The sequence below is a fragment of the Pituophis catenifer genome, unplaced genomic scaffold (assembly GCF_029215685.1).
Source record: "Pituophis catenifer annectens isolate HBS135680 unplaced genomic scaffold, rPitCat1.0.hap2 SCAF_1, whole genome shotgun sequence".
Taxonomy (NCBI): domain Eukaryota; kingdom Metazoa; phylum Chordata; class Lepidosauria; order Squamata; family Colubridae; genus Pituophis; species Pituophis catenifer.
In genome coordinates, this window is record NW_027256881.1 from 37,119,914 (window position 1) to 37,145,870 (window position 25,957).

The window sequence follows — 25,957 nt, forward strand, 5'->3', positions numbered from 1 at the left end:
TCTGCAATCTGGCCATGCTCACTCCATGAAATTCCATGCCTGGAGAATCCTGACAATATATTTCAGAGGTATCTAAAACATCACATCAACTCAGATCAGGAAGAGGGATCAAAATATTTCACATTCAATTTTTGCTTTCTCTGTTCAGTAAGTCAATAAGCCTTACGTCAGATGCTTAATGGATTACCTTCGTCCCATCAGGTTTGGGAATGATGAATACTTCACTCCAAACCTGGATGCCAGTTGTTTCTCTCTCACACCCTCCTCTCCATGTAAAGCCAGTCAAAGGCTCACTAGTTCCACCTATCCAAGAAGATGACTCCTATAACAGAACACACACGCATACATATATATATATAATAATGTGAGAGGCTCAAGGCAATCATGCATTAATATTGTATGCTTAATTTTGACTAATATGAAAAACCTGTATCATTACAAGTAGTCCTTGTGTTACAATGACAATGGGGATCACCTTCCCTGCCAGCTTCCCTGTTGTCTTTGCTTGTGGGAAGCCGGCAGGGAAAGTTGCAAATGGCAATCATATCTGTGGCTTGCTGCTATGCCATAATCGCGAGCTGAGCACCTGAGTGCCCAGATTGCAATCACGTGACTATGGTGATACTGCAGTGGTTGCAGCTTCACAGCTCGTTAAGTACGGTCAATCACAAGTGGTCACAACCTGAGAACTAAAAATTATCACACTTAATTCACAAACTTTTCTAGTTCTATTTCTAGTCCTGTTTATGAAGGAAAATTTACAACAATTTTTAATACTATTATACAAGGGACACATGCCTTATAAAGCCTAAAAATTCAGCAATACATGCAATTCTCTAATGGGGTTTCCTATATTTGCAGATCTTTCCATTTTCATATTTCTCCCTATATCTCCTGCATTACTGACCCCAGAACCTGAAAAACATATCCTTCATAGTCCTCCTGACACATAGCCTGTCTCTTGTCAGAAGAGAGAGGGTAAGTCAAAAGAGGTGTAGTCTATTTGAAAGGAAATAGGTGTCTTAATGTCTTAATTTCGGTTACAGGTAATTGTCACTTAACAAAAGTAATTGGGATTTGAGTTTCTGCTTAAATAATGTGGCTGAAAAGCACAATGTCACATGGCCCTACAGCTTAACAACAGAAATTCCAGCACTCCCAGTTGCCACTGTTAAGCAAATCACAGCAGATCATTAAACAAGGAATCATATAGTTGCATCTTTGCATTTACAACATCCTGCCACCTTCCCCATTGACTTTACTTATAGGAAACCAACAAAAAAACTTGTGAATGGTGATCACATGACCACAGGGTCGCTGCAATTGACATAAGCATGAGCACTAGTCAAGCCCCTCATTCAGCATCATTGTAAGTTCAAATAATCACTGAACGAGTGGCCCTTCAGGAACTTTTTTCAACTTTCTTTGCTAGTATGCTAGGAGTCTGCAGCAGTAAGAAACCCTCTCTCAGTACCATATATACATTGTTCTTTCCAACTGCAGATCTTATTTCCTAGTAGCAAATACTCATATTAAAACATAAGAAGCATCAATCTCAATTTATCAAATACTGAATTCCCATTTACCCTTACTTTTAAAAATTACTTATACTGCATTCTAAACAAAAATGTTCCTTGTATTTCTATTATGAACAAACTATTTCATTTATCATAACCCATTCCATTTTATCTTTCATAAGTAATTTAGAAGATCTGAGCATTGCAATAGATTGCGAAACTGATATTGGAAAAATATAGTACTTTGAACCGAATATTTTCCACTACAATAAAGTGTTACTTAATTACAAGTAGTTCCTGTGTAAATGGCATACTGTATACTGTTTTATTTTTTAGTTCTAATGTATGGTTACCAACTATGTTAATTAATATTAACATTAATTAGCAAATTCCCTCCATAATGTTTAGAAATATCAACTCTTTAGACATTTTGGAGCACAATAAAACAAATCTTAAGAGGAATACACTTTTGTTAATTATTCTCAAAGTAGTATAAATGTTCAGCAGTTCAGTTACCCACCTTGTTATACATATACCTAAGCATGAAATCCAAGAGAAATGATTTGCCTTTACGGAATGCACCAGCAACAGAAACTACTACTATGTTGAGGTCTCTTATATGTTCCTGAAGCAAGATTCTCTCCAATGCCGATTCATCCAGTTCAAAGTTGTGATCGTCTTCATGAGCAAGAACTATCTGTACTGGGCATGGCTTTTCAGGAATCGCTTCATCAGCATCCAAAGAGGCGTTCTCTTCTGCATCCTCATAGCTCTCTCCTAGGAAATAACTGGATAATATTAGATACACTATTCCTATCATCAAGAGCTCCATTTCTGAAGCCTGACAAAAAATTCATTTCTACTTAGCAACTGAATCTAATAGTATCCTAATTCTACATTAAGTCTAAAACATTAAAAAAAAAATATTTGGCACCCTCCCCACACACACTGAATGACAATATTATTCAAAACTAACTATTCTATGGATTTCAAAATTTAGAGCCATATAATTAGGATGTTGCAAAGTGAAACAGGCAAGACTCTACAATCTTTTCAGGTCTAGACATATTTAAACCAAACACATTTGAGACCTATTCTTAATTTTACCATGTATCTGTATAAATGCTGTATTGTGACCAAGACCCCGATACAGAAATCCTGTCCCAAAGCTAGTAGTACAAACCACTTTGACATATTGTGAAAACTTTATCATCATCCTCCATTAAAAAAAAAAATCATTAAAGCCCTATATTTCCAATTCAAGCCCAGAGTCGCCTTGACAGAGAGGTAGGCAGCATATAACTAAATAAACAAACAAACAAACAAATAAATATCTCCCTAATAGACATTTCTCATATGCTGTAACTTTGGGGTTTTAGTTGTCTGATATCATCTTTTTAAGCATTGTATCAAGTATCTACTATCATGTTCCTAGCTTCTATAATAACCTGAATATTTATTTTTATTCTATTTATTAAATTTGCTTGTTATCCATCTCACCGTAAGGTGACTCTGGGCAGTTTACAACATTAAAAGCAATAAATTTAACTCTGCTATCTCCTAAAGGACTGCAAATATATCTGAATTATATCTTTTTTATGCCATTTTATTTTAATAGTGGCTAGCTAATAATTCAGTTCCCAGATTGTCTTCCTAAAAACAGTTTGAATCCAGGGACATGTAAACCAGCTAAACCATCAATTATTAGCAGAAATATTTAACTACTGTTTCGGGTTTATAACACTATTCTATTAGCAAATTTGCTCTAATTAAATTGTGCTGAATAATGATTTGGGCATCTATATATCTATATCTATCTATATATCTATACATCTATATATCTATATCTATATAAGGGGAACAACAGATAAAATTAGCAAAGTACTACAAAAACACAACATCAAAACCATATTTTGCACAGATAGAAAGATATCGTCCATTCTGAGAAACCCCAAAGACAAAATAGAATTAGAAGATCAAGGCATATACGAAATCCCGTGTGCTTCCTGCCCATCAACATACATTGGACAGACCAACAGAAGAATGAGTGTGCGCATCGAGGAACACAAAAACTCAATACAAAAGCAAGAACACACATCATCATTAGTTCAACATATAATACAACAGGACACAACATTAATTTTAATAAAACAAAAACAGTTGCAAAAATAGAACATCTCAATGGCAGGATAATCAGAGAAGCAATAGAAATGGAAAAAAGACCATATTGCATGAATAAACGGGATGACACTTCACGTCTGCCTACTATTTGGAAACCTGCTCTCATAGATAGACGAATCTTAACACCATATATAAAACATAAACCAAACATTACACAAAAAAATCCCAACCAAATCATATTCAAACCAGCCACAAAGATGAAGCCCTGCCACCTAGTGGAGAAAAACCGACCATACACCTGAAGCCAAGCCAATAAACACATACTGGGACTCCCAACCAATCAGAATGAAAAGGTGGAGCCATCCCAGAATACCAGCACCAGATTTGAAATACCAACGTCAGTTAGTGCAAAATGACTGCTGACATAAGCCTGATGATGGCAGATGGGATTCTGCCGAAACGTCGCTTCTACCCTTTTAGGGATATATCCACAATTACACGGGAAGAAACCCGAAATATTAAGTACACACACATACATACCTGTGAAAACTTACATAAACAAATATCTATCTATCTATCTATCTATCTATCTATCTATCTATCTATCTATCTATCTTTCTATCTATCTATCTATCTATCTATCTATCTATCTATCTATCTATCTTTCTATCTATATTAACTCAAGGTTTTAAAAATCTTAAAAATTTAAATTTAAGCAGTTTCTTTTGGGAAGAAATAAACACTTTTGTTCTAAAAACAGTAACAATGAATCACAATGAGACAATGTAACTGTGATATCATTTTATCTGTGAACATACCAAATGTTTGTAAAAGTTTCACCTCAAAGAAATTAATCAGATTACATGGCATCAAAGTATTAGTATAGTATATAAATATAAGACAACATGAAGGGCTTCTGGCACAGGATAGATTACACCTCACAAGAGCTGAAAAGAACATGTTCGGAAAACAATTGCTTTTGGCTTATCCAAAGGGCTTTAAACTAAAACTGGAAAGGGAAGGAGACCAATCTTTAGGATCTAATCCCAACCAAACATAAACCTCAAGGCAACCAATCAAGTGATGAAAAGAAAGGGAAACTCAAATATAAAATAGAGGACCTAAGAAGCAAATGCAGGGTCAGCAACAAAGGATTCAGATGCCTATACTACCACTCAAAGTATGAGGAGAACTTGAAGTCCTAATACATGAGGCAAGTATATGGTAACATAGTTGCCATTACTGAAACTTGGTGGAATAAAACCTGTGACTAAAACATACTGCTAGAAGAATTTAAATTGTTCAAAAGAAACAGACCTAACCAAAGAGGAAGTGAAGTTGCATTATATGTAAGAAATAACTACACCGATACAGAAATTAAAAAAAACAAACAAACAAGGATGAAAACCTTGAATGCATTTGGATTACTATAAGAGGGAAAAAGAATGAAATTGCCATGGGTGTATACAACAGACCACCCAATGAAGCAAGGGAATAACTTTTCGCTAATCAATTATCAATTGTAAATTAATGAAATCAATTTACAATAGTAAAGGGCGAGTTTACTCTGACACCAACTAGGAGACAAACTGTGCACAAAGTGGGAGATCAAACAGGTTCCTGACAAATCTAGCAGACAACTTTGTCATTGAAAAAGTAAAGGAGGGAACCAGAAGGAAAGTCAAGGCACAGAATGAACTTAAGACTGAAGAAATGCCAAAAATAATTTTAAAAGTTTCTTTCAATATATGAAAAACAAGAAAATAGTCAAAGAAATTATCAGTCCACTAATGGAAGAAGATGGAAATGAGGTAACGGGTAGCACAGAGAAAGCGGAACTATTTAATTCATTCTTTATATCTATCTTTATGCAAAAGGAAAAAATAGTCCAACCTATCAAAAATAGTACCACAGAAGACAGAACAGAAATACAAATCAAAATAGGCAAGAAAATGATGAGAGAACACCTATTTATTTATTTATTTATTTATTTATTTATTTATTTATTTATTTATTTTTCAAACTTCTATACTGCCCTTCTCCTTTCGGACTCAGGGCGGTGAACAGCCAAAATAAAAACATTTATACATAAAGTTAGTTAAAAATAGATATAAAATAATTAAATAAATTTGGCCCGTAATTTAAAACTTGTCAATTTAAAATCCGTATCAAATTTTAAAACCAACCATAAAATCAAGACAGACCGGCTAACTGAAAAAAATAAGTTTTTAGGGCCCGATGAAAAGTCCGGAGGTCGGAGATCACTCGTATCTCTGGGGGTAGATTGTTCCAAAGGGTAGATGCCACCACAGAGAAGGCTCTCCTCCTGGGGGTCGCCAGCCGGCATTGTCTGACCGACGGCACCCTGAGGAGGCCCTCTCTGTGGGAGCGAACTGGCCGGTGGGAGGCTATTGGTGGCAGAAGGCGGTCCCGTAAGTACCCCGGCCCTAAGCCATGGAGCGCTTTAAAGGTGATCACCAACACCTTGAAGCGCACCCGGAAGTCCACTGGAAGCCAATGCAGCTCGCGCAGGAGAGGAGTCACATGGGAGCGCCCCGTCACTCCCATAATCCCCCGCGCGGCCGCATTCTGCACCAGTTGGAGCCTCCGGGTGTACCCCAAGGGGAGCCCCATGTAGAGAGCGTTACAATAGTCCAGACGAGAGATGACGAGTGCTTGAGTGACCGTGCATAGGGAGTCCCGGTCCAGAAAGGGGCGCAACTGGCGTATCAGGCGAACCTGATAAAAAGCCCCCCTGGCCACGGCCATCATATGCCCTTCTAAAGACAGCCGTGCGTCCAGGAGGACACCCAAGTTGCGGGCCCTTTCTGTGGGGGCCAATGATTCGCCCCCAATAACCAGCGATGGCGTCAGCTGGCTATACCGGGACGCCGGCAGCCACAGCCACTCGGTCTTGGAAGGGTTGAGTCGAAGCCTGTTTCTCCCCATCCAGACCCGCACGGCCTCCAGGCACTGGGACATCACTTCTAAGGCATCGTTGGGATGCCTATTAACTTTAGACGAGTTCCAATTGCCAGGACCAGATGGATCACATACCAGAATACTACAGACCAATCAATCTGACATCAATACCCGGAAAATCCTGGAAAAGATAATCAAGCAGCAGATTTGCAAGCATCTAGAAACGAACAAAGCTATTACTAGTAGTCAACATGGATTTGTTAAAAAACTCATGACAGACCACCTTATTGCCTTCTTTGACAAAATGACTAAATTAGTGGATCAGAGAAATACTGAGGATGTAGTTTACTTAAACTTAAGTAAGGCATTTGACAAAGAAACAGTCTGTTTCTTGTAAAATAGAAAAATGTGGAACAGACAGCACCACCACCAAATGGATTCAGAACTGGTTGACCAACTGCACTGAATGTGTAGTACTCAATGGAACTACATCTACATGGAGGGAGGCATGCAGTGGGGTACCACAAGGTTCTGTCCTAGGCCCAGTATTCTTTAACATCTTCAAAAATGATTTAGATGAGGAGATCAAAGAAGTCATCAAATTTGCAAATGACATTAAGCTTCTAATATTTAGAAGATAGGCTCAAAATACAAAAGGATTTTGACAGACTTGAACACTGGGCCCTATCCAACAAAATGTGAAAAAAGGCCTTACACTTAGGCAAGAAAAACCAAATGCACAGGTATAAAACGGGTGGTATTTGGCTCAACAGTAGTGACTGTGAGAGGGATCTAATTGTCCTAGTAAACAAATATGATGCAGCAGTGTGCAAAAAAAGCCAATGCAGTACTAGGCTGCATCAACAGAGGGATAGTATTAAGATCACATGAAGTAATAATATCACTTTATAATGCAGTAGTAAGACCGCACTTGAAGTACTGGATCCAGTTCTAATTACGATACAAAAAGGACATTAAGACTCCAGGAAGAGTGCAGAGAAGAGCAACAAAGATAAGGAGTCTGAAGGCTAAACTGTATGATGAACAACTGCAGGAACTAGGTATGTCTAGTCTAAGGAAGAGAATAACTACTGGTGACATGATAGCAGTCTTCCAATGCTTGTGGGGCTGTCACATAGAAGAGGGATCGACCTATTCTCCAAAGCACTAGAGATCAGGACAAGAAGTAATAGGTGGAAGATTATCAAAGAGAACCAATCTAGAATAAAGGAGAAGTTTCCTGACAGTGAGAGCAATTAACCAGTTGAACAGCTTGTCTCCATAAGTGGTGGGTGCGCCATCACTTGAGGTTTTCAAGAAGAGATTGGACAACCATTTGCCCAGAATTGTTTAGGGTCTCCTGCTCAAGCAAGAGCTTGTACTAGACGAGCTCCAAGGCCCCTTCCATATGTTCTATGTTTTTATTGGTTGCTGCTCACAAGTTTATATTCCTTGCCATATGGATGGAAGGATGGATTATCTCTGTTTCCTTTTCAAAATTATAAGAAATGCTTTATTTTAATATTTTGCTTGTAAATTAACCATATTTGTTATTTTACATTTAAACCAACTTGTTAGTAAATTAGATAGATCTATTAAATTTGGTAAGCAATGTTTTAAATATAATTTTATAATAATAAATTTTATAGTAATATTTTTTATTATAAAAATAGTCACTGGGAGTAAGGCAATATATAAATGTAATATATTATTACTATTAAATAAAATATTAAAAGATAGTATCTGATGCTTATTCAGCACCTCTGCTTTTATAGCTCAGTGGAATTTTATCAGGAGTTTTGCAACAATTGTTGAGGATTCACCATCTCTAACAGGAGTGTTCTAGTTCAAAGTTCAGCCAACAACCTCCCTGCAGAAGAAGCCAAATCAGAACTAAGAAGAGAAGTAATTTTACTAAACTGACAACTGGTTCAATTACCAGCTAGCTTCTACCTAGGGTAAAGAGCATTGAGCTCAAAGAAAGAAAGGCTTCAAGGCAGCTGGGTATGTTGACTGTGTGAAGAAAGGAAGCATGGGTTTCCTCTATCAGCAGAAAGCTAAATGAAATACTGGCATCTTTCAAGTATGTTGGTTTACAATTCTCAGCATATTGAACAAGTATTTTAGATGGAGTAGTAATTAAACTAAAATCACTTGAACAGAATGAAAAGTCATAATATGGCTTCAGTGGTAGCAGCTCCTTCAATTAATTCCAATCCTAAAATGGAATCTGGTTGGTCTCATAGAAAAAAATTCGAGTCACATATTCCTAAAGGTAAGCACTGTTCAATAATGAAACCAATTAAACAAAAAAGTGCTAGGCTATTCTTTGCTGGATAAATTTTAAGAGAGGTTAATTTTAGGAGAGGGATGTTTTAATTTGGATTCTACACTGAATAGGAGCCAGGATTCAATGACCCATGTGGCTTTTTCCAATTTTAAAATATTGATTCCAAAAGTCAAAGAATCATAAGGTTAACCTACTCACTATCTTTAGGACAATGATACGATATTATGGAGCAAAATACCCCACGAGAAAAGCCAAAATAAGCAGTTTTAGGGGAAAAAACTTTCTGCTTTAGGAGGCCAAACTTTTCTCAAGTCTTTCTTTTCTTTATCTTCCAAGTAATGCTGACAGAATAATAATTACACAGCACCAGCAGGGAACAGAGGCACATTTTGTATTTTTCTATGGAATCAGATACAAATAGGTGCATTAAGTTACAAGCCTTAAAACACATTTATAGGGGTCCTTACTTATGATCACAATTGAGCCCAGAATTTTGATTGTAAATCACTATGGTTGTAAATTGAGTTACCGTGTCTCCAAACTTGAATTTATAACTTTTACAATGCTGGCTAAGTGACTCACTGCAATCATTAAGTGAATCCTGTACTCATTAAGTAAATCATATGGTCATAAATCCAAATTCAACTAATCCAATGGGAATTTTTTGCTGGAAATGGCCACAAATATCACAATATGACCACAGGATACTGCAATCAGTCAAAAATGTGACTCAGTCACCATCACACAAAGTGACCACATGCCCACTGGGATGGTGCAGCAGTCACAGTTAAACAAATCACTATAGTTGTTAAGTGAATCGCATGATTGTTAAGTAATCCAGCTTCCCTGTTAACTTTGCTGTTGGAAGCCAGGTGGGAAGGTTGCAAATGGAGATTACATGAACCCAGGATATGCAGCTACTGTAAATACATGCCAGTTGCCAAGAGTCCAAATTCTGATCACTTGACCATGGGGATGCTTCAATGGTCATAAGTTAAAGGCCCAGATGTAAATCAATTTTTTCCGTGCTGTTGTAACTTTGAACTGTTGCTAAATAAATAGTTACAAGTCACGGACTACCTGTAGAAGAAAAGATGGCTTGTAAAAACAGAACACTATGCAGAATCTTAATTAAGTCTTAAATAATTAGTTATTCCTATTGGCTTGGTTTTAATTTCTTAGGTTTATTCTTTGCTAGACAAACTATGATCCTTAGAGTCACCTTTTGAGAAAAAGTTAGTGCAGTCTGATGTGACCAGAATGAAAATAGTCTTGGTCTAATTATGGTTTAAATTTCAATTCCACGGAAATAACGGGGGTCCCGGATCTCTTGCATATTCTTTAAGTTGGCCAATTTGAGCTACCTTGATTCAAAATTGTTCTGGTATAATAACAATCAAGATGTAAAAAGACAAAGATTAGTTATAGCAGAAGAAAGTTAACGTTTTGGAATGGCCAAATCAAAATCCTAGCCTTAATCCTATAGAGACTTGAATGACTTGTATGGAGAGACTTGAAATGGAGAGTTAATGCAAGGAAGCCCGCCAACATGCCTGAATTGAAGCAGTTCTATAAGGATGAACGGACTAAAATAAAATAAAGTAGATGTGCAGGAATGATCAACAGTTATTGTAAATGTTTAGTTGCAGTTATTGCTGTCCAAGTGGGGCACGCCAGTTACTAAAGATTCGCAATTTGTGTTACACACCAATATGCAGCTTTGGATCATTTTCCTCAATAAAGTATATTTTTAACTCATTTGTTTAATTGGTTTCTCTTTATTTTCATTTAGGACTTGTGTGGAGAGCAGAACAAGTTTTAGATCGTATTTATGCAGAAATATTGAAAATTCAAAAACATATACAACCTTTGAAGCATCATTGTAGCTACAGCATGGTAGAGTAGAAATAGCTCATTTTTTTTTATTCTTTTTATTTATTTATATTCCACATCCCCTAACTGTTCATCTTCCTCAAAGAGGGGTTCTGAGTAATATACAATTTAATCAATAAAATTAAGCATTAAAAACAGAAAAACAGAATAATGTAAGATTGTTTTCTTCATATACATACATACATACATACATACATACATACATACATACATACATATATATATAACACATTGTAAAATGACAAAATATGGAAAATTCCAAGATGGGGAGATTGGACGTTGTCTTACCTGAACGTCCCTTTTCTGGGCGCTGCGTACACTATCCATTAATGGGTTAACTTCTTCAGCCTTTGGCAATAACTGAGTGAGAGCTCAATTTCCCTTTCCTGTTGCCCTGCCACGCCCCTCAATCCCATGATCCCCAGTCTGAACGAAGTTATGGGAGACCACACCGTGTCAGATAAGCAAAATTAACTTTTAATGAACCAACTGTAAATAACAAACAACATTACTGGCGAGAGCCAACTACAAGAGACGGGAGGGTATGGATAGTGTACGCAGCGCCCAGAAAAGGGACGTTCAGGTAAGACAACGTCCATTTTCCTGTGCGCTGCTCCCACTATCCATTAATGGGATATACCCAAGTTTAAACCCCATGGGCGGGAAACTGACTGCCTCCAGAGTCCTCCTCTGTCACCACCGTCTGCAGTACCCTTCGACCGAAGGACGCTTCTGCAGAGCTGTAGGCGTCTATCCTATAGTGACGGATGAAGGGCGTCACCGACGACCAGGTTGCTGCTCTGCAAATGTCTGCCACCGACGCCTGCGTTGCCCAGGCCGCCGTTGTGGCCGCGCTGCGGGTGGAGTGTGGGAGAATCCTTCCCGGAGGAGGTTTAGTGTTCAGCTCATACGCTAGAGCGATGCAGGCCTTAATCCATCTGCTCACCGTAGATGCTGAGATCTTCAGTCCCATGGAGGCCGGGTTGAATGACACTAAGAGTGCCTCCGTGCGACGGAAGGCCGCCGTCCTGTTAATGTAGATGCGAAGGGCGCGGCGGACATCGAGGGAGTGCCATTGTTTCTCCCTGCTGCTGCGCGGGCAGGGACAGAAGTCCGGAAGGATGAGTTCCTGGGCGCGGTGGAACCAGGAGTTCACCTTGGGGATGAAGGCCGGATCCAGCCGCAAGACCACCGAGGAGTCCCTGAAGAGGCAGAGATCTTTCCGGATTGAGAGTGCTGCTAACTCCGAGACTCTTCTGGCTGAGGTGATGGCAAGCAGGAATGACACCTTGAACGATAGGTGTTTGAGGGCAACTGAACCCAAGGGCTCAAATGGGGGCCCCATCAAGGCTCGGAGAACCAGCGGGAGGTCCCAGGATGGGTACCGGTGCACTGTGGGGGGGCACAAGTTCTTGGCGCCGTGGAGAAAACCCCTGATGCGCGGGTGATGGGACAGCGCTTGGTAGGGCGGGCATGCGATGACTGTGGAAAGAGCCGCTGTCTGGCGTCTTAGGGTCGCTGGGGCCAGCCCTTTTTCCAGACCTGACTGCAGGAATTCGAGGATGTTCTGGACCGTTGCCGATGTTGGGTCCTCGTGGTGCTGGGAGCACCAGCGGCAGAACGCCCGCCACGAAGCCTCGTAAATGCGAGTCGTTGAGGGCCGCCTGGCAGCCTGGATAGTGTTTACTACCCCATCGGATAGTTTATCTCTTTTTAGGATGACCCTCTCAAACGCCAGACGGTCAATTGTAGCCACTGAGGCTCTGGATGACTGACCGCCCCCTGGCAGAGTTCCACCTGGTGGGGGGGGATCTGCCAGGGTTGCTCCACGGATAACGCCATGAGGTCGGCGTACCACGGTCGCCGAGGCCAGTTGGGGGCCACTAGGAGTAGGTCCGCCTTTTCGGCCAGCAGCTTTCGGATGAGGCGAGGAAGTAGGGGGATCGGTGGAAAGGCGTAGAGTAGGCCCTTGGGCCACCTGCATCGTAGGGCATCGTGGTCTTCCGCCTGTGCTGCTGGGTAGCGGGATATGAAGCGGGTCAGCTGGGCGTTGTCTGGGGTCGCGAAGAGGTCCACCTCTGGCATCCCGAAGCGGGCGCTGAGTTCCCGAAAGAGGCGTGGGTGTAGTTGCCACTCCGCAGGGTCTATCAGTTCGCGGCTGAGCCAGTCCGCCCTGACGTTGGTTGCTCCCGAAATATGCTCTGCCTTGATCGACAGCAGGTGGGACTCCGCCCAGGCGAATAGGGCCTCGGACTCGAACATCAGCGCACGGGACCTCGTGCCCCCTTCCTTGTTGACGTGTGCTTTCGCCGAAATGTTGTCTGTGCGGATCAGAATGTGCTGGCCTTGAACTGCCGTCTGGAACTGACGTAACGCCAGTCTGATTGCTCGGAGTTCCAGGAGGTTGATGCTGCTGAGTCGTTCGCTCCTGGACCACCGCCCCTGGGCCACCAGGTGGTGCAGATGGGCACCCCAACCCCGCAGACTTGCATCTGTGGTTAGTGTGAGTCTGTCCGGGTCCAGGAATTCGCAGCCCTTGAGGAGCGCAGGGGACTTCCACCACCTGAGGGAGAGACGTACCTGAGATGGTATGGTTACCCTGCGCTTCAGGTTGGTCTTGCCTGCTCTCTGGAAGGGCAGCAGGAACCATTGGAGGGCCCGCGAGTGTCTGCGTGCCCACGGAACGATACCGAAGCAGGATACCATCTTCCCGAGGAGTGATGCTAGCTGAACCAGGGGGACTCTCCCCCCTTCCGAGACCTGCTGGATTAGGTCTCGAATGCTCAGGATCCTCTCCTGAGAGAGGAAGACTTGGCCTTGGACCGAGTCGATCTCCGCCCCCAGGTGCAGAAGCCGAGATGATGGTTGTAGCTGGCTTTTCTCGAAGTTGATGGAAAAGCCGTGGTCCTGGAATGCCCGCAGGACTCTTTCCATATCCCTGGTCGCCTGGCCGTGTGACGACGAGAGGATCAGAATGTCGTCGAGATAACAAAGGGTGCGCACTGGAATGGAGTGAAGTGTGGCCGCCACCACCGCTACTAGCTTGGTGAAGGTGCGGGGCGCCGACGAGAGTCCGAATGGCATTGCGCGGTACTGGAAGTGCTGGCCTGCAAACTCGAATCTCAGGAAGCGCCGGTGACTGGGATGGATTGGTACATGAAGATAGGCCTCCCGCAGGTCGACTGACTGGAGCAGATCCCCTCTCCTTACGCCCTCTAGTATCGACTTGAGGGAGTGCATTTTGAATCTGCGATACTTTACCGACTGGTTTAGTCGTTTGAGATTCAGAATGGCTCTCCAGCCTCCCGAGCTTTTGGGGACCAGGAAGAGGGTCGAGTAGAAACCGGAGCCCTGCTGATTGTGGGGCACCGGTTCTATAGCTCTTATCTCCAGCAGATGAGCAATCTCTTGTGCCAGAAGGTCTCTGAGTTCTTTGGACTGTGGGACCGGGCAACGTACAAAGCGACTGGGTGTAGGGCCGGAGAATTCGATAGAGAGCCCCGAGGAGATCGTGCGCTGAATCCACGAGTCCTCCGTTGATCGGGCCCATTGCTGGTGGAAGAGCTGGAGTCTCCCGCCGATGGGCCTCGCATCCCGGGCGTCACTTCCCCCTCCTGGCCGTCTTGAAGCCGGCCCCGCGAAATGGTCGTTTAGCTTGCTGGGATCGGCCGCGGTCTCGGAACTGAGATCTGTCTTGGTGCCTGCTGGCGCTCTGGAAGTGGGAGCGCTGTGGTGGGGGCCCTCTTGGCCCTGCGCTGGGCCGAAAGGGCTGCTGGTAAGAGTAAGGTGTGTATCTGCGGTCCTGCCGTCGGTACGCTGATGGGAGCACCTTCCTCTTGTCTTTATCTTCGATCAAGACTGGTTCCAAGGCTGCCCCAAACAAGTCTGGAGCCTTGTACGGGGCTGCGGCCAGCTTCCATTTGGCTTTAAGGTCTGCCTTCCAGGGGCGAAGCCAGAACAGCCTTCTTGCTGTCACGTTCGAAGCCAGAGATCTAGACGCGAATTTGGCGGAGTTCAGGGATGCATCCGCAGCATATTCGGTGGCAGCCACAATCTTGTTCAGGTCGTGGTGCAGCCTGGTGTCCTCCGGGGGCAGTTTTTCCTGTAATTGGCGTAGCCAGATGAGGGTGGCTCTGTTGAAGAAGGAGGTCGCCGTTGCCGTCCTGATTGCCCAGGCCGCTGCCTGATGAGATTTACGGAGGGCCCACTCCGTCCTCTTGTCCTCAGCTTTGAGTCCGTCTATGGCATCCGTGGACACCATCGATGACGATGACAAGGAGGCTACCGGCTGGTCCACTGATGGTAGAGTTAAAAGGTCCTCCAGCTCCTGAGCTGAGCAGTAGAGCTTCTTGTCCAGGCTGCTCGGGGTTGTTAGCGAAGCTGGCTGCCCCCAGGGGTTCTGGATCACGTCCGAAAAGAGCTGGGGGCAGGGAATACAGTCCTTCTCCTGCTTGGAGGACTTGAAGAGTGCGTCGTGGGGTCCCGCAGCTGAGGTATTAGGTGCGGGAATCTCCCCGGGCACTCCCAACTTGGTTGTGAGGCGCGCCTTGTGGAGGAGAGATTTGAATAAGGCTGGGCGAAACAGCCCTGTGAAAGCCGGAGAATCTGGCATCAGGCCCTCATCCTCTGACAACTCAAAGGCCTCTGGGCCATCCTCAGCTTGGTCCGAGTCCTCTGATGAGGAAGACTGGGTATGCGCCTGTTGATGCTGGGCCAGTTGGTGTTGAGGCGCCCCCTGTGCTGGTAGTTGGCGAGGGGGGCCCCCCGCGGCCTGCTGCCAGCTTGCAGCCAGGAAGGAGGACATTGCAGAGAGCATGGTCTGAAAGTCTAGCTGGCTGGCTGGTAAGGGCCCTTCTGGGGCGCGTAGGCCAGCTGCCGTTGGAGTGAAAGTTGCCTCTGCCCCACGTGATGGCAACTCTGGCAATGAGCGGGATGCTCCTCTGGGCCGAGGAAACTCCTGGTTGAGGGCGGCCACGTTCGGGGTTGCCGGTGTTAGGGTCAGTTCCGCCAGACTCGTGATGCCAGGGCCCGCCTCCGCGCGTGCCTGGGGCGAGGGGCTTGGGGGCTCGGGCCCTTGGATGGGTGTTGCCGCTCTCTCCTTCTGTGCTTTGTCACAGAGGCGCTCTAAGGTCTTATGGCGTCTTGCAGCATCCCTATCGAGGATCTGGAGCGACTTTTCCCCCCGGTCTTTATGGTGAGAAGACCGCTTCTTGGAATGCTTTTTGGATTTAGACCCCTTGTGGGGTGGGCTTGCTTCAGGCTCTGGATCCGATGAGAAAGGTGAGTCTGACAAGGCCATGGTTGCCATCTGCCCCTCTTTGCAGGATTCCTTGCCTGCGCTTTAACAGAGGCCCTTGTGCCAGCTGCAGAGATGGGGCTTGCAGCGAGTAAACCGCTGAACTGGGCCCGCAGGAGATGTAAGCCTCTAACCACCAATGAGGGCGGAGCTAGCCCTGTGAAGATGTGGCTAAGATGGCGGCCCGGAATCCACCGCTGAGGCCTGGGCACGTGGTAATGGCGTCCGAGGGCTGGGGAAGCTGTGGTCTCACAGCGGCGGCCCGAAGGTCCTACCGCCTGCCACGCTCAGCCCTATGCAGCCCCAAGGGCTCTGGCAACGGAGAGGAGGAGGGGGGGGGGGCTGCTTGCCTCACCGCACCGCTCTCCTCTGGCCACGTGTGTTTCGCCGGGCTTAGATGGCTGTGGACTCACAGCGGCGGCCCGAAGGTCCTGCCGCCTGCCGCGCTAGCCCCGAAGCGGCTCCGATGGCTCCTGATAGCGAGGGGGAGGAGGGAGGGGTAGCTTGCCTCACCGCTCTCCGCTCTCTCTTTCCCTCGCCGATCCGACGCGCGGCTGCTCCGATCGCCGCTAGTGAAGGCAGCTGCCGAGGCTCGCTCTCCCCTTGCCCGCTGTTAAACGGGAGGCTGCTCTCTCTCTCTCTGTGAGCAGAAGCGGCCTGAATCAGGAGCCTCCGGCAGGCGCGATGCGTGGGCGGCCGAAGCAATCTCCGCCGCCCAGCTGATGAGCCGATCTTCGCTTCGGCTTGAAGCAGGGAACCGAAAGAAAATAAACTACTCAAAAATAAATAAAAAAACTAGGAAAGGAATAAAAGGGCTTGAAGCCTGGAGCTCTAAGAAAAACACTTCAGTCTTTGCCAATAACTGAGTGAAGACTGGGGATCATGGGATTGAGGGGCGTGGCAGGGCAACAGGAAAGGGAAATTGAGCTCTCACTCAGTTATTGCCAAAGGCTGAAGAAGTTAACCCATTAATGGATAGTGGGAGCAGCGCACAGGAAAATGGCAGTTGTTAATAGAAGCATGGGGGGATTCTCAGGAGGCCAACCAGAGTAATGGTTGTGTGGGCCCCTGTGTCCTTCACACATGGCTACATAGCCAAGTTTTGATCCCTTTGTGGAAGGCAAAAAATTGGGGGCTTTCCTCATCTCTGAGGGCAAAATGTTGCACAATGAAGGGACAGTGGCAGAAAAGGCCTTCTTCCTAGATCCTGCCACTTGGAATTCTTTGACCGACAGAGTCTGCAACATGCTTTCCCTGCCTGAATGAATGCAACAGGCTGATATGATGGGATGAAACTAGTTCCATAGCTAACTTGGTCCTATGCCATGTAGACTTTATAGCTAATAACCAACACCTTGAATTAACCCTGGAAGCAAACTGGCACCCAGATCAGTTTGTGTTATATATGTCCTTCTTTGGGCAGTCAGTATAGCTTGTGTGGCCACATTCTGTACCAGTTGAAGTTTCTGGAAACGTTTTCAAGGGCAGCCCCATGTAGAGTGCAGTATGCTTCTACAAAATTGGTTGGTTTTACAAGTAGCCCTTGACCAGTTGCTTAATGACTGTTCAGAGTTACAACAGCCTTGGAAAGAGCCATTACAGCACTTCTAGCCATCTTAAAATTTTGCATTGCCCCCTCCCACAGTTACATAACTGCATTTTGGGCACCTAGCAACAAGCTTAGAGTTAGGATTGGTTGCATTGTCCCATAGTCATGTGACTGCAATTTGCAACATTTTTTTTCGTCAGTTTCTGGCAAAAACTGCCCATTCCAGGAACTGATTTGTTTAATACATGATTTGCTTAACAACCATGTAACTCAGACTTATGACTATGTGATTCACTTATTGACTACCATAAAACAGTTGTAAAATTCAGTCCATCATGTGGATGTCTCAGCTTATGACCAAAACTCCACTCCCAATTTTTGTCTTAAATCGAAGATTACTTATATTCAAATTTTTCTTCTCACCCAAGGAAACTAAGTAGCGCAAAATAAATTAATGTTTTATTTTATTGTTCCTTATAGAACAAGAAATAAAGATAAACCTTGATTTACGACCACAACTGAGACCAGAATTTCCATCACTAAGCAATGCGGTCATAAATCCCAATGTCACATGATCACATCCCTAAGTGATGGCAGTCTTGGCAGTCCTGGTTGCTACTGTAACTCCAAATGTGTAGGTTAAGTGGAAAATGCAAGGAATCCCAAGTAAGAAGCATGTGGGTGTAACACGGGGTGGGAAAAGCCCCGCACAGGTCATGGGCAAGTTGAAGGGCTACTGCAAAGTGACACGAGCTCAGGGAAACTCGGGAAAGACTATGCTGCGACTCAGGAATGCTTCAGCAGCATAATGCAAAGCTGCTGCACCCAGGAAGCCCCTTCTTTTAATTTCCATTCTTTAGCCTGCCCTCACTTTCAACATAGAAGAAGCTTGCCCCTTCTTGTATGTCACAGCCTTTTAGATATTTGAAAACTGCTATCATATTTCTCTCAATGTTTTCCTTTGTAGGCTAAAAGTTGCCAATTGCTATAATAGTTTCTCACAAGGCTAGCTTTTCAGACCCCTTGTGATCTTGATAACCCTTCAGTGGTACTCTAGCTGTCCCAATGAAGCACCCGGAACTGGAACAAGTGCTCCAAAAATGCAACTGAATCAATACAAAAGTTGGAAACAGATTTTTTTAAAAAAATCTAACAAAAATATAACAGAATAAACTAATGAAAATACATAGAACAATAGTACAGATAGTCCTCAACTTACAACCACAATTGAGTCCAAAATTTCTGTTGCTAAGTGAGACATTTAAGTGAATTTTGCTCCATTTTGACTTTTCTTGCTACAATTATTAAGTGAATCACTACAATAGTTAAATTAGTAACAGTTAAATAAATCTGACTTCCCCTTTGCCTGTCAGAAGACCGCAAAAGGTGATCACATGATCCTACAACCTGCAACCATCATAAATATGAGTCAGTTGTCAAGCATCTTAATTTTAATCACATGACCATGGGGATGTTGCAAGGGTGGTAAGTGTGAAAAACGGTCATAAGTCACTTTTTTCAGCGCCAGTGTAACTTCAAAAAGTCACTAAATGAACTGTTAAGTCGGTGACTACCTGTATTTCCCATAAAGTTGAAAACTACCTGATCCAAGAGATTTTATTTTTCTTACAAAGGATACTGTGCAGTATAAAGCCATTAAGTGAGTAAGTTAAATTTCTCCTTCGAGGAAATTCTTGTCAAGTTTTCGTAAAGATCCTATTCAAGCCTCTTTGAAACTAAGGATATTCTTTTAATTAATAAATGCTGAGTTTTTTCAGACCTAAAATAGAAAATATTTTAAAAGTCATTGCCATAGTTTTGACTGGAACCAGAAACAAGTTGAAATTCAACTCAGCCAACTGAAGCTTTTGAAGATCACATAGCTTCTCTCCAAATATAACTAACATAGATCACATGGCACTAGTCCATGTATAACAAAAATGCGATGGAACTAAGATATATGCATCCATAAACTAATATATAGTCCCTGACACAGCTGGCACATGAAGCCAAGATACACCTGGCTATAGCTGTTACTTAAGAATCCAGGATTAAATTCAGACAGATCAAGCGACAGCAGAATAGATACAAATCCTTTTAAAAGTACCATAAGCTTGTTTCAAAGAATTAGGCTAATATACAATTATCTGAACATAAGCATATTACTTCACCATTTGCTGCTTAAATGAAATCAATGCCTTTAATCACATATACTGTTAGAAAAATTATTTCTGCAAAATAAATTATATATGTACATATATTCCATGGGAAGTTAAATGATTAATCAAGGCTATTTAATTTTGCTTCCGTATGTTTTTATGAGGATAGAAATGGGGTAAGAAACAACCTAAAGAAGGCAAGCTTATCCACAATCCTACAATCTTATTCTTTACCCTCATTAATTTTCATGACTTTACTCACAGCAGTCATGTGAACACATTTTATGGCAGTGTTGCCAAAAACCAAGACTTCTGCTTTTCAGCAAAACCGCATCCATAACAAACCACTGGTTTACTTAATGATTGTAGACTCACTAGTGAACATGGTGATTCACTTGTATAGCTTACAACCGTGATGGGCAGGCTCCATCAGGGCTGTAAGTCTAGGACTATCTGCACCCTGGATATCACAGCATTTAAAACTGAAAATCATATATATTTACTCAGAGAGGTGTAACAAACTGGCAAGATTCACTCCCAGATTATGTACATGTTAAGACTGCATCAGTTATAGCTAAGTAAGTGGTTTGGTTATAATTTTTCTTTAAAATTAGATTTTGCCCATCTTTTGTATAAGTATCTGAATTCTTTGGTATACAATTTTAAGGCTTATATGGATTATACTTCTTGATAATGTAATTGTTTATTGCAAGTACAGATAATCCTCAATTTAGAACAGTTCATTTAATGACCATTCGAAATTACAACGACATTGAAAAAAGTGACTTATGATTGTTTTTCATTATGACCATTGCAGCATCCTCTTGGTCACATGATCAAAATTTGGGCACTTGGCAACTGGCATATATTTATGATGGTTGCAGTGTCCCAGGGTCATATAATCCCCTTTTATGATCTTCTAACAAGCAAAGTCAAAGGGAAAGGCAGATTCACTTAACCTTTTTGCTAACTTAACTGTAATGTTTCACTTAAGAACAGCAACAAAGGTTGTAAAACGGGACAAAACTTACTTAACAAATGTCTTACTTAACAACAGAAATTTTGGGCTCAATTGTGATCATAAGTCTACCTGTATTTCATTTGTTGTAATCGTTATATAAGTGCATATATTTATTCAGACGGAAGAATACTTCTTAAATGAAATACTTTCACTTAAGAAATGAAAATGTTATTTAGACACACCTTCTGAGCAAAAAAACCAAGCAAACCTGGGAGCTAGAAATAAGTCTCCAAGGTCTCCTTGATTTAGGATTTGCAGCTAACATTAAAAAGTTCACAAGCCAAGAGAAAAAGATCTCTAAAGTGATCTTTATGTGCAAGGTTCAATTGACAGTCATAGACTAGTCTTTTCTACCAGCTGACTTCATGTAGAATAGCAGGCCCCATATAAGAACTCTATTTAGACAAAGGTTTTAGAAATAACAACAAAGGATAGACTAAAGGTTTTTATGTGCTTGATTTACATTAGTAAATTCTAGTACTTTTGAAAATTAAAATGTAATCCTGCACAGTTCTTCCATACCACTGTATTATAGACATTGGTATAAAAAATACTTCTAGATGTATGACGTCCTCCTCCTTTCCAGCCAACTTTATTCCAGTTTTCTTTCCTCTGGATATTGTTCCTCTCCTTTCCATGCCCTTCATATGCCCTAATTTCCTCTAGTAGTGATTTCTAAACTAATATTAGCTTATTCTTAAAAAAAAAAAAAGATGCAAGTTCCTAGGCTCTGAAGCGTAATAATAATGTATTTACTAATAAGCAGTTTTTCTATAGCTTGCTTACAATATGTAAGAAACAATTATTTCTTTTTACATAGCACAGAGATGAATGACTTGCAGCCTTAAGCTGTATGCAGCCCTTGAGCTACTTTCATGTGATCTTTGGACTAATTTCAAAATCTTTATAGAAGGGAGCAGGTCAGACTTCCAGTAAAACATATCTGTCTTTTCTTTAAAGTCTGGCCTCTGGGAGAGGAAAAAAAGGACATTAATTCCCAAAAGATAGTACTACAGAAAAAGGATTCACTCCTGTTCTATGGCAAAGTATGTAAGTAAATGCAGTAAACAAGTGGTAAATATATAGGCTATTCTTTCTCACTAGAAGGATCACTTATTAAAGGAACTTGAAAGGATGGATTATTAGTCAGCTCTGCTGGACCTCTTAGTTTTCATCATCAGCTGTTTATTTTTAACTGCCTGATCAGTACAGGGCCAGCTGCATAAGTCTGTGTTGGTTTTAATTCGGAATCAATACAGGTGTCAGATCTCTTAGGTTCATTTGGCTTCATATCTTAGGACAATAATTGATGAATGATAGCAAACTGATACTTAATCCTGATAAAATATAAATGAGTTTGATCAACACCAAACCTGATTTATTCTATTCAGAAATTATGGCTAGAGCAGAAAACTACAGGTAGGCCTCAATATGCAACAGTTCATTTAGTGACCGAAGTTACAATGGCACTAAAAATGTGACTTATGACCATTTTTCACACTTACGACCTTTGCAGCATCTCCAGGTAGTCACATGATCAAAATTTGGATGCTTGGCAACTGGTTCATATTTATGATAGTTGCAGTGTCCCGGAGCCAAGTAATCACCTTTTGTGACCTTCTGACAAGCAAAGTCAATGGGAGAGCCAGAATCACTTAATTCCTATGTTACCAGTGATTCACTTAACTGCAGCAAGAAAAGTTGTAAAATGAGGCAAAATTCACTTAACATCTGTCTCGCTAAACAACAGAAATTTTGGGCTCAATTGTCATCATAAGTAGGGGAGTACCTGTACTTTAGAAAGTTATTCAAACTTTCATTAAAAATGAGTTCTACAATCTTGTGGTATTTTTAAATTTTAGTTTAATTCAAAATATTAATACCGGTCGTAAAAAGTGGCATAATATAAAATTTCAAAACAGCAAATTATGTTCTTAAATCTAGATAACAGCACTATTTATTTTGCCTATAGTTAATGAACCTAACCATAGAGGTTCTCAAATTCTGAAATTGATTCCCAAAAAGATAAATGAATTTATGCAACCACTTTATGAATAAATTAATGCTTTCACTGGCTTAAGTGCTGGGCAAGAAATACTTTTAATTAAATTTCATGTTATATGTTAAATAAAACAATTACAGAATTATACAATTTAATTTTCAAATACTTATTTTATAAACAAAAATCATATTTATGACTATACTTTGATGGAATGAATAAGCTTGCTTACTTTTGCTGAAATGTGAATTTTATTTCTTGTTCTGATCAATTTGTGACAATTGCAAAAAAAACGTGAGTCACAGAAGTAGGATGTCACAAACTTTTATCAGCACTGTCATTGGATTGATTATTACGATTGGGTAAGAAGCTTTCTGAAAGTACATTAAAATGTTTCCATTCTGAAAAGCCAAAAATTTAAAAAATTGTTTGAAATACTGAATTTCACTACTAAAAAGTCACTCAAAAGATTATGGAATTACCAGCACACTAGTGGAGACACATGACACAAACATTTCCAAGAGAAACAATGCACAGTAACATTTGTTATCATAATTTAAATTATTTAGTTGGCAGCTTATACATTTCTTGCCTCTACTAAAAAAAAGAAGCTGAAAATTGATTTGTAAGCATAACAATGCCAAAAATTTCAAATTTGATTATGTCTGAAACAAATCTGTAAAAAAATTCCTACACACCACTTCCAACCCAATGTTGAACTCCTTACTTTATAGAGGAGAAAACAATTGCTAGCTTTGTTTTCCAAAACCCATAAACATAGAAAGAATTGCTATCTTCTCTTATACATTCTGTGCAGTATTTAGGAGAATAGCAGCTAACAATATCTGGGAACATAATTGTTAAACTTTAGTGAAAAGTCAGTCCTGTGTTCAAGACATTTGAGCTGAGCATAGGTTTACAAATACTGTCTAAATAAAACCATAATACAAATTCAATAACTTTCCATTAAGTGATACAAACTACATTCATAGTATACTACTACAAAAAGTTATATTTTGAGGAAGCTAAATATACCACTACAAATTTTCTTAAGGGAAAATACTTATAAAAATGTTATTGGCCAGGAGTTCTATGATGCTTTCAAAAAATTCACTTCAATTAATTTACTGTATGACAAAATTTATACTGAAATGTTCTCTAACTTACAAATCCCACTGTCAACTCAGTATCAATTGTCACATTTATTTATGGAGAGATATGGAACAAGCATTATACAAGCATATTCCCCTAGCGGCTTGACATCAAATATGTATACACATTTATCACATGAATACAAAAACAAAACTTGACTTCCCAATTTAGGCCATTTTGGTTGGAAAAATAAAGCCACCAGTTTTTAATTAAAGTCCATATGCCTCTGTCTTCTATTTCTATTTCATGCAAAGATTGCCACAAGCAAATTACAAAAACCAGACACAAGGCAACAAAACATCCAATCAGTACTCAAAGGAGAAACATTCTTGGAAGGATTTAAAACTAGGTCACATATGCCAGCTGTAAACGATACATTCAAAAAATCCTTTTATAAAATACTGCAACCACCATTATCAGTTGCCAACCAGAAGATATTTGCTTTAAATAATTTGTTCCTTTCATCAGTTAGACTTCGCTACAATATTTTAGCACCATAATTTACTTGTAATACTTTACACTGCCATATTACATGATACAATGCACTATGCACTAGAACCAACTATGTCCACTATTTTATGTCGATTATTTATACTATTTTCAGTACTATTAAATAACAGCATAAAGCCTATAAACAGCTGCCCAACCAAATTCATTCTAATTACACACTAAGAGAACATGCTCTGCATGATCACCCATGTCTAGGTAAGCCTTGAAAGCCTGAAACACTGGTGCTCCCAGTTTAATGCAACACAGCAGTGACACTGAGTAGTGACTCCTGAAGCTATTTGCATGTACTCAAGAAGTACTCCGCATGAAAGCTACAATCGGGCAGGCATCATGGACCAGACCAGCCCTACCACGTGGGACACTGCCTTCTTTTCACTCCTTTGACACACGCTAGTTGATGCTTGCCACATAATATAGCTCGGAGGCATTGCAAAGGACGCCCGCTCCGACTTTAAGTAGCTATAGCCGCGAAGACAGGAAGGAGCCAGGCCTATTTCAGCAATTCCTAACTCACCCTCGTGGGTATTAAGAGCCCGTGTCCGTGGATCGCTGATCGAAAAAGCTCCCCCGCCCCCTTTCTATCAAGTTCACAGCGCCCACGCTTGCCTCTTCCATGCGTTGTTCCTCCTCCTTAGTGGTGAAGCCCAGTGGCAAAATATATGGCACGGCGCTCCCCTTCACCACTAAATAGGCCAACGAGACAGTTCACGTCTTTCCCTCTCATTGCAGCAGCAGGAGCAGCAGCAGCAACGGCGGCCGTTTGCCACACTGGGTCACTCTGCCTGCTGGTTGCTTTCCTCTCTCAGCTTCCCCGTCTCTTGCTGCCCACCGGCACAGTCTACACTCAAGGACCAACGCCCCTCTCAGAGAAGACACCTAGCCACCCACCTCCCCCACGGGGAGTGGGATGAGGCCTTCTGGCAACTTCCCGCTTCCTAGTCCACCGCTGCGTGAGAAACGGTCGCGGAGAAGGGAGAGGGCAGACCGAACCGCTGTCTTCTCGCTCGCCCAGCCGCTGCCACAGCAATTGGCGCGACACCCGTCGCCCGCACGCGGAGACCCCCCGAGGGAAGTGATTCCTGCCCTCAGCCGTTACGGTTAAGAGAAGCCCCGGAGAGTAGAAACGCCGGGCTCTAGATCCGTCACCTGCCTTCAACAGGGATGCCGGCGCTCCTTTGCTGAAGCAGGCGGTTAGTTACCTGTCAAGTCCGGTTGAAACCGAGGCTGTTCCTCTCGCTGCCCGTACAGAGCCGCGTCTCCTTCCGCCATCTTGTCCAGGTTTAAAATTAACTCCCCGTGACGTCAAAACGCCGCCGCGAGCCTTTTATCAACAGGCACAGCGCGGCCGCGACGCTATTTGGGAACGGAGAGGGTCCTAGCGCCGTCTACTTCGCCGCCGCCAACGACTACTTTTTGAGCGCGATAGTGTAGACGTCTTCGCACTCCAAGTTTTTCCTCAGTTTAGCGGTTTGCTTCCCACAAATCGGCCACATGGGAAGTGTTATACTTATGGAAACCACTTCGAAGT

General features: G+C 42.2%; 1 protein-coding gene across 2 annotated transcripts in view; it reads right to left on the reverse strand.

Moving 5' to 3' along the window:
- ATL2 (atlastin GTPase 2) overlaps nucleotides 1-25,702 on the reverse strand; it is a 48,463-nt gene extending 22,761 nt beyond the window's left edge. For both annotated transcript variants that reach the window (XM_070932282.1, XM_070932281.1), the window contains exons 1-3: nucleotides 25,629-25,702; nucleotides 2,038-2,294; nucleotides 188-322 (exon numbers count right to left, since the gene is read on the reverse strand). In XM_070932282.1, coding sequence (XP_070788383.1) covers nucleotides 188-322; nucleotides 2,038-2,294; nucleotides 25,629-25,698 — 462 coding nt within the window. In that variant the 5' untranslated portion in view covers nucleotides 25,699-25,702. The remainder of the gene's footprint in view (nucleotides 1-187; nucleotides 323-2,037; nucleotides 2,295-25,628) is intronic.
- Between the last annotated feature and the right edge of the window lie 255 nt (nucleotides 25,703-25,957).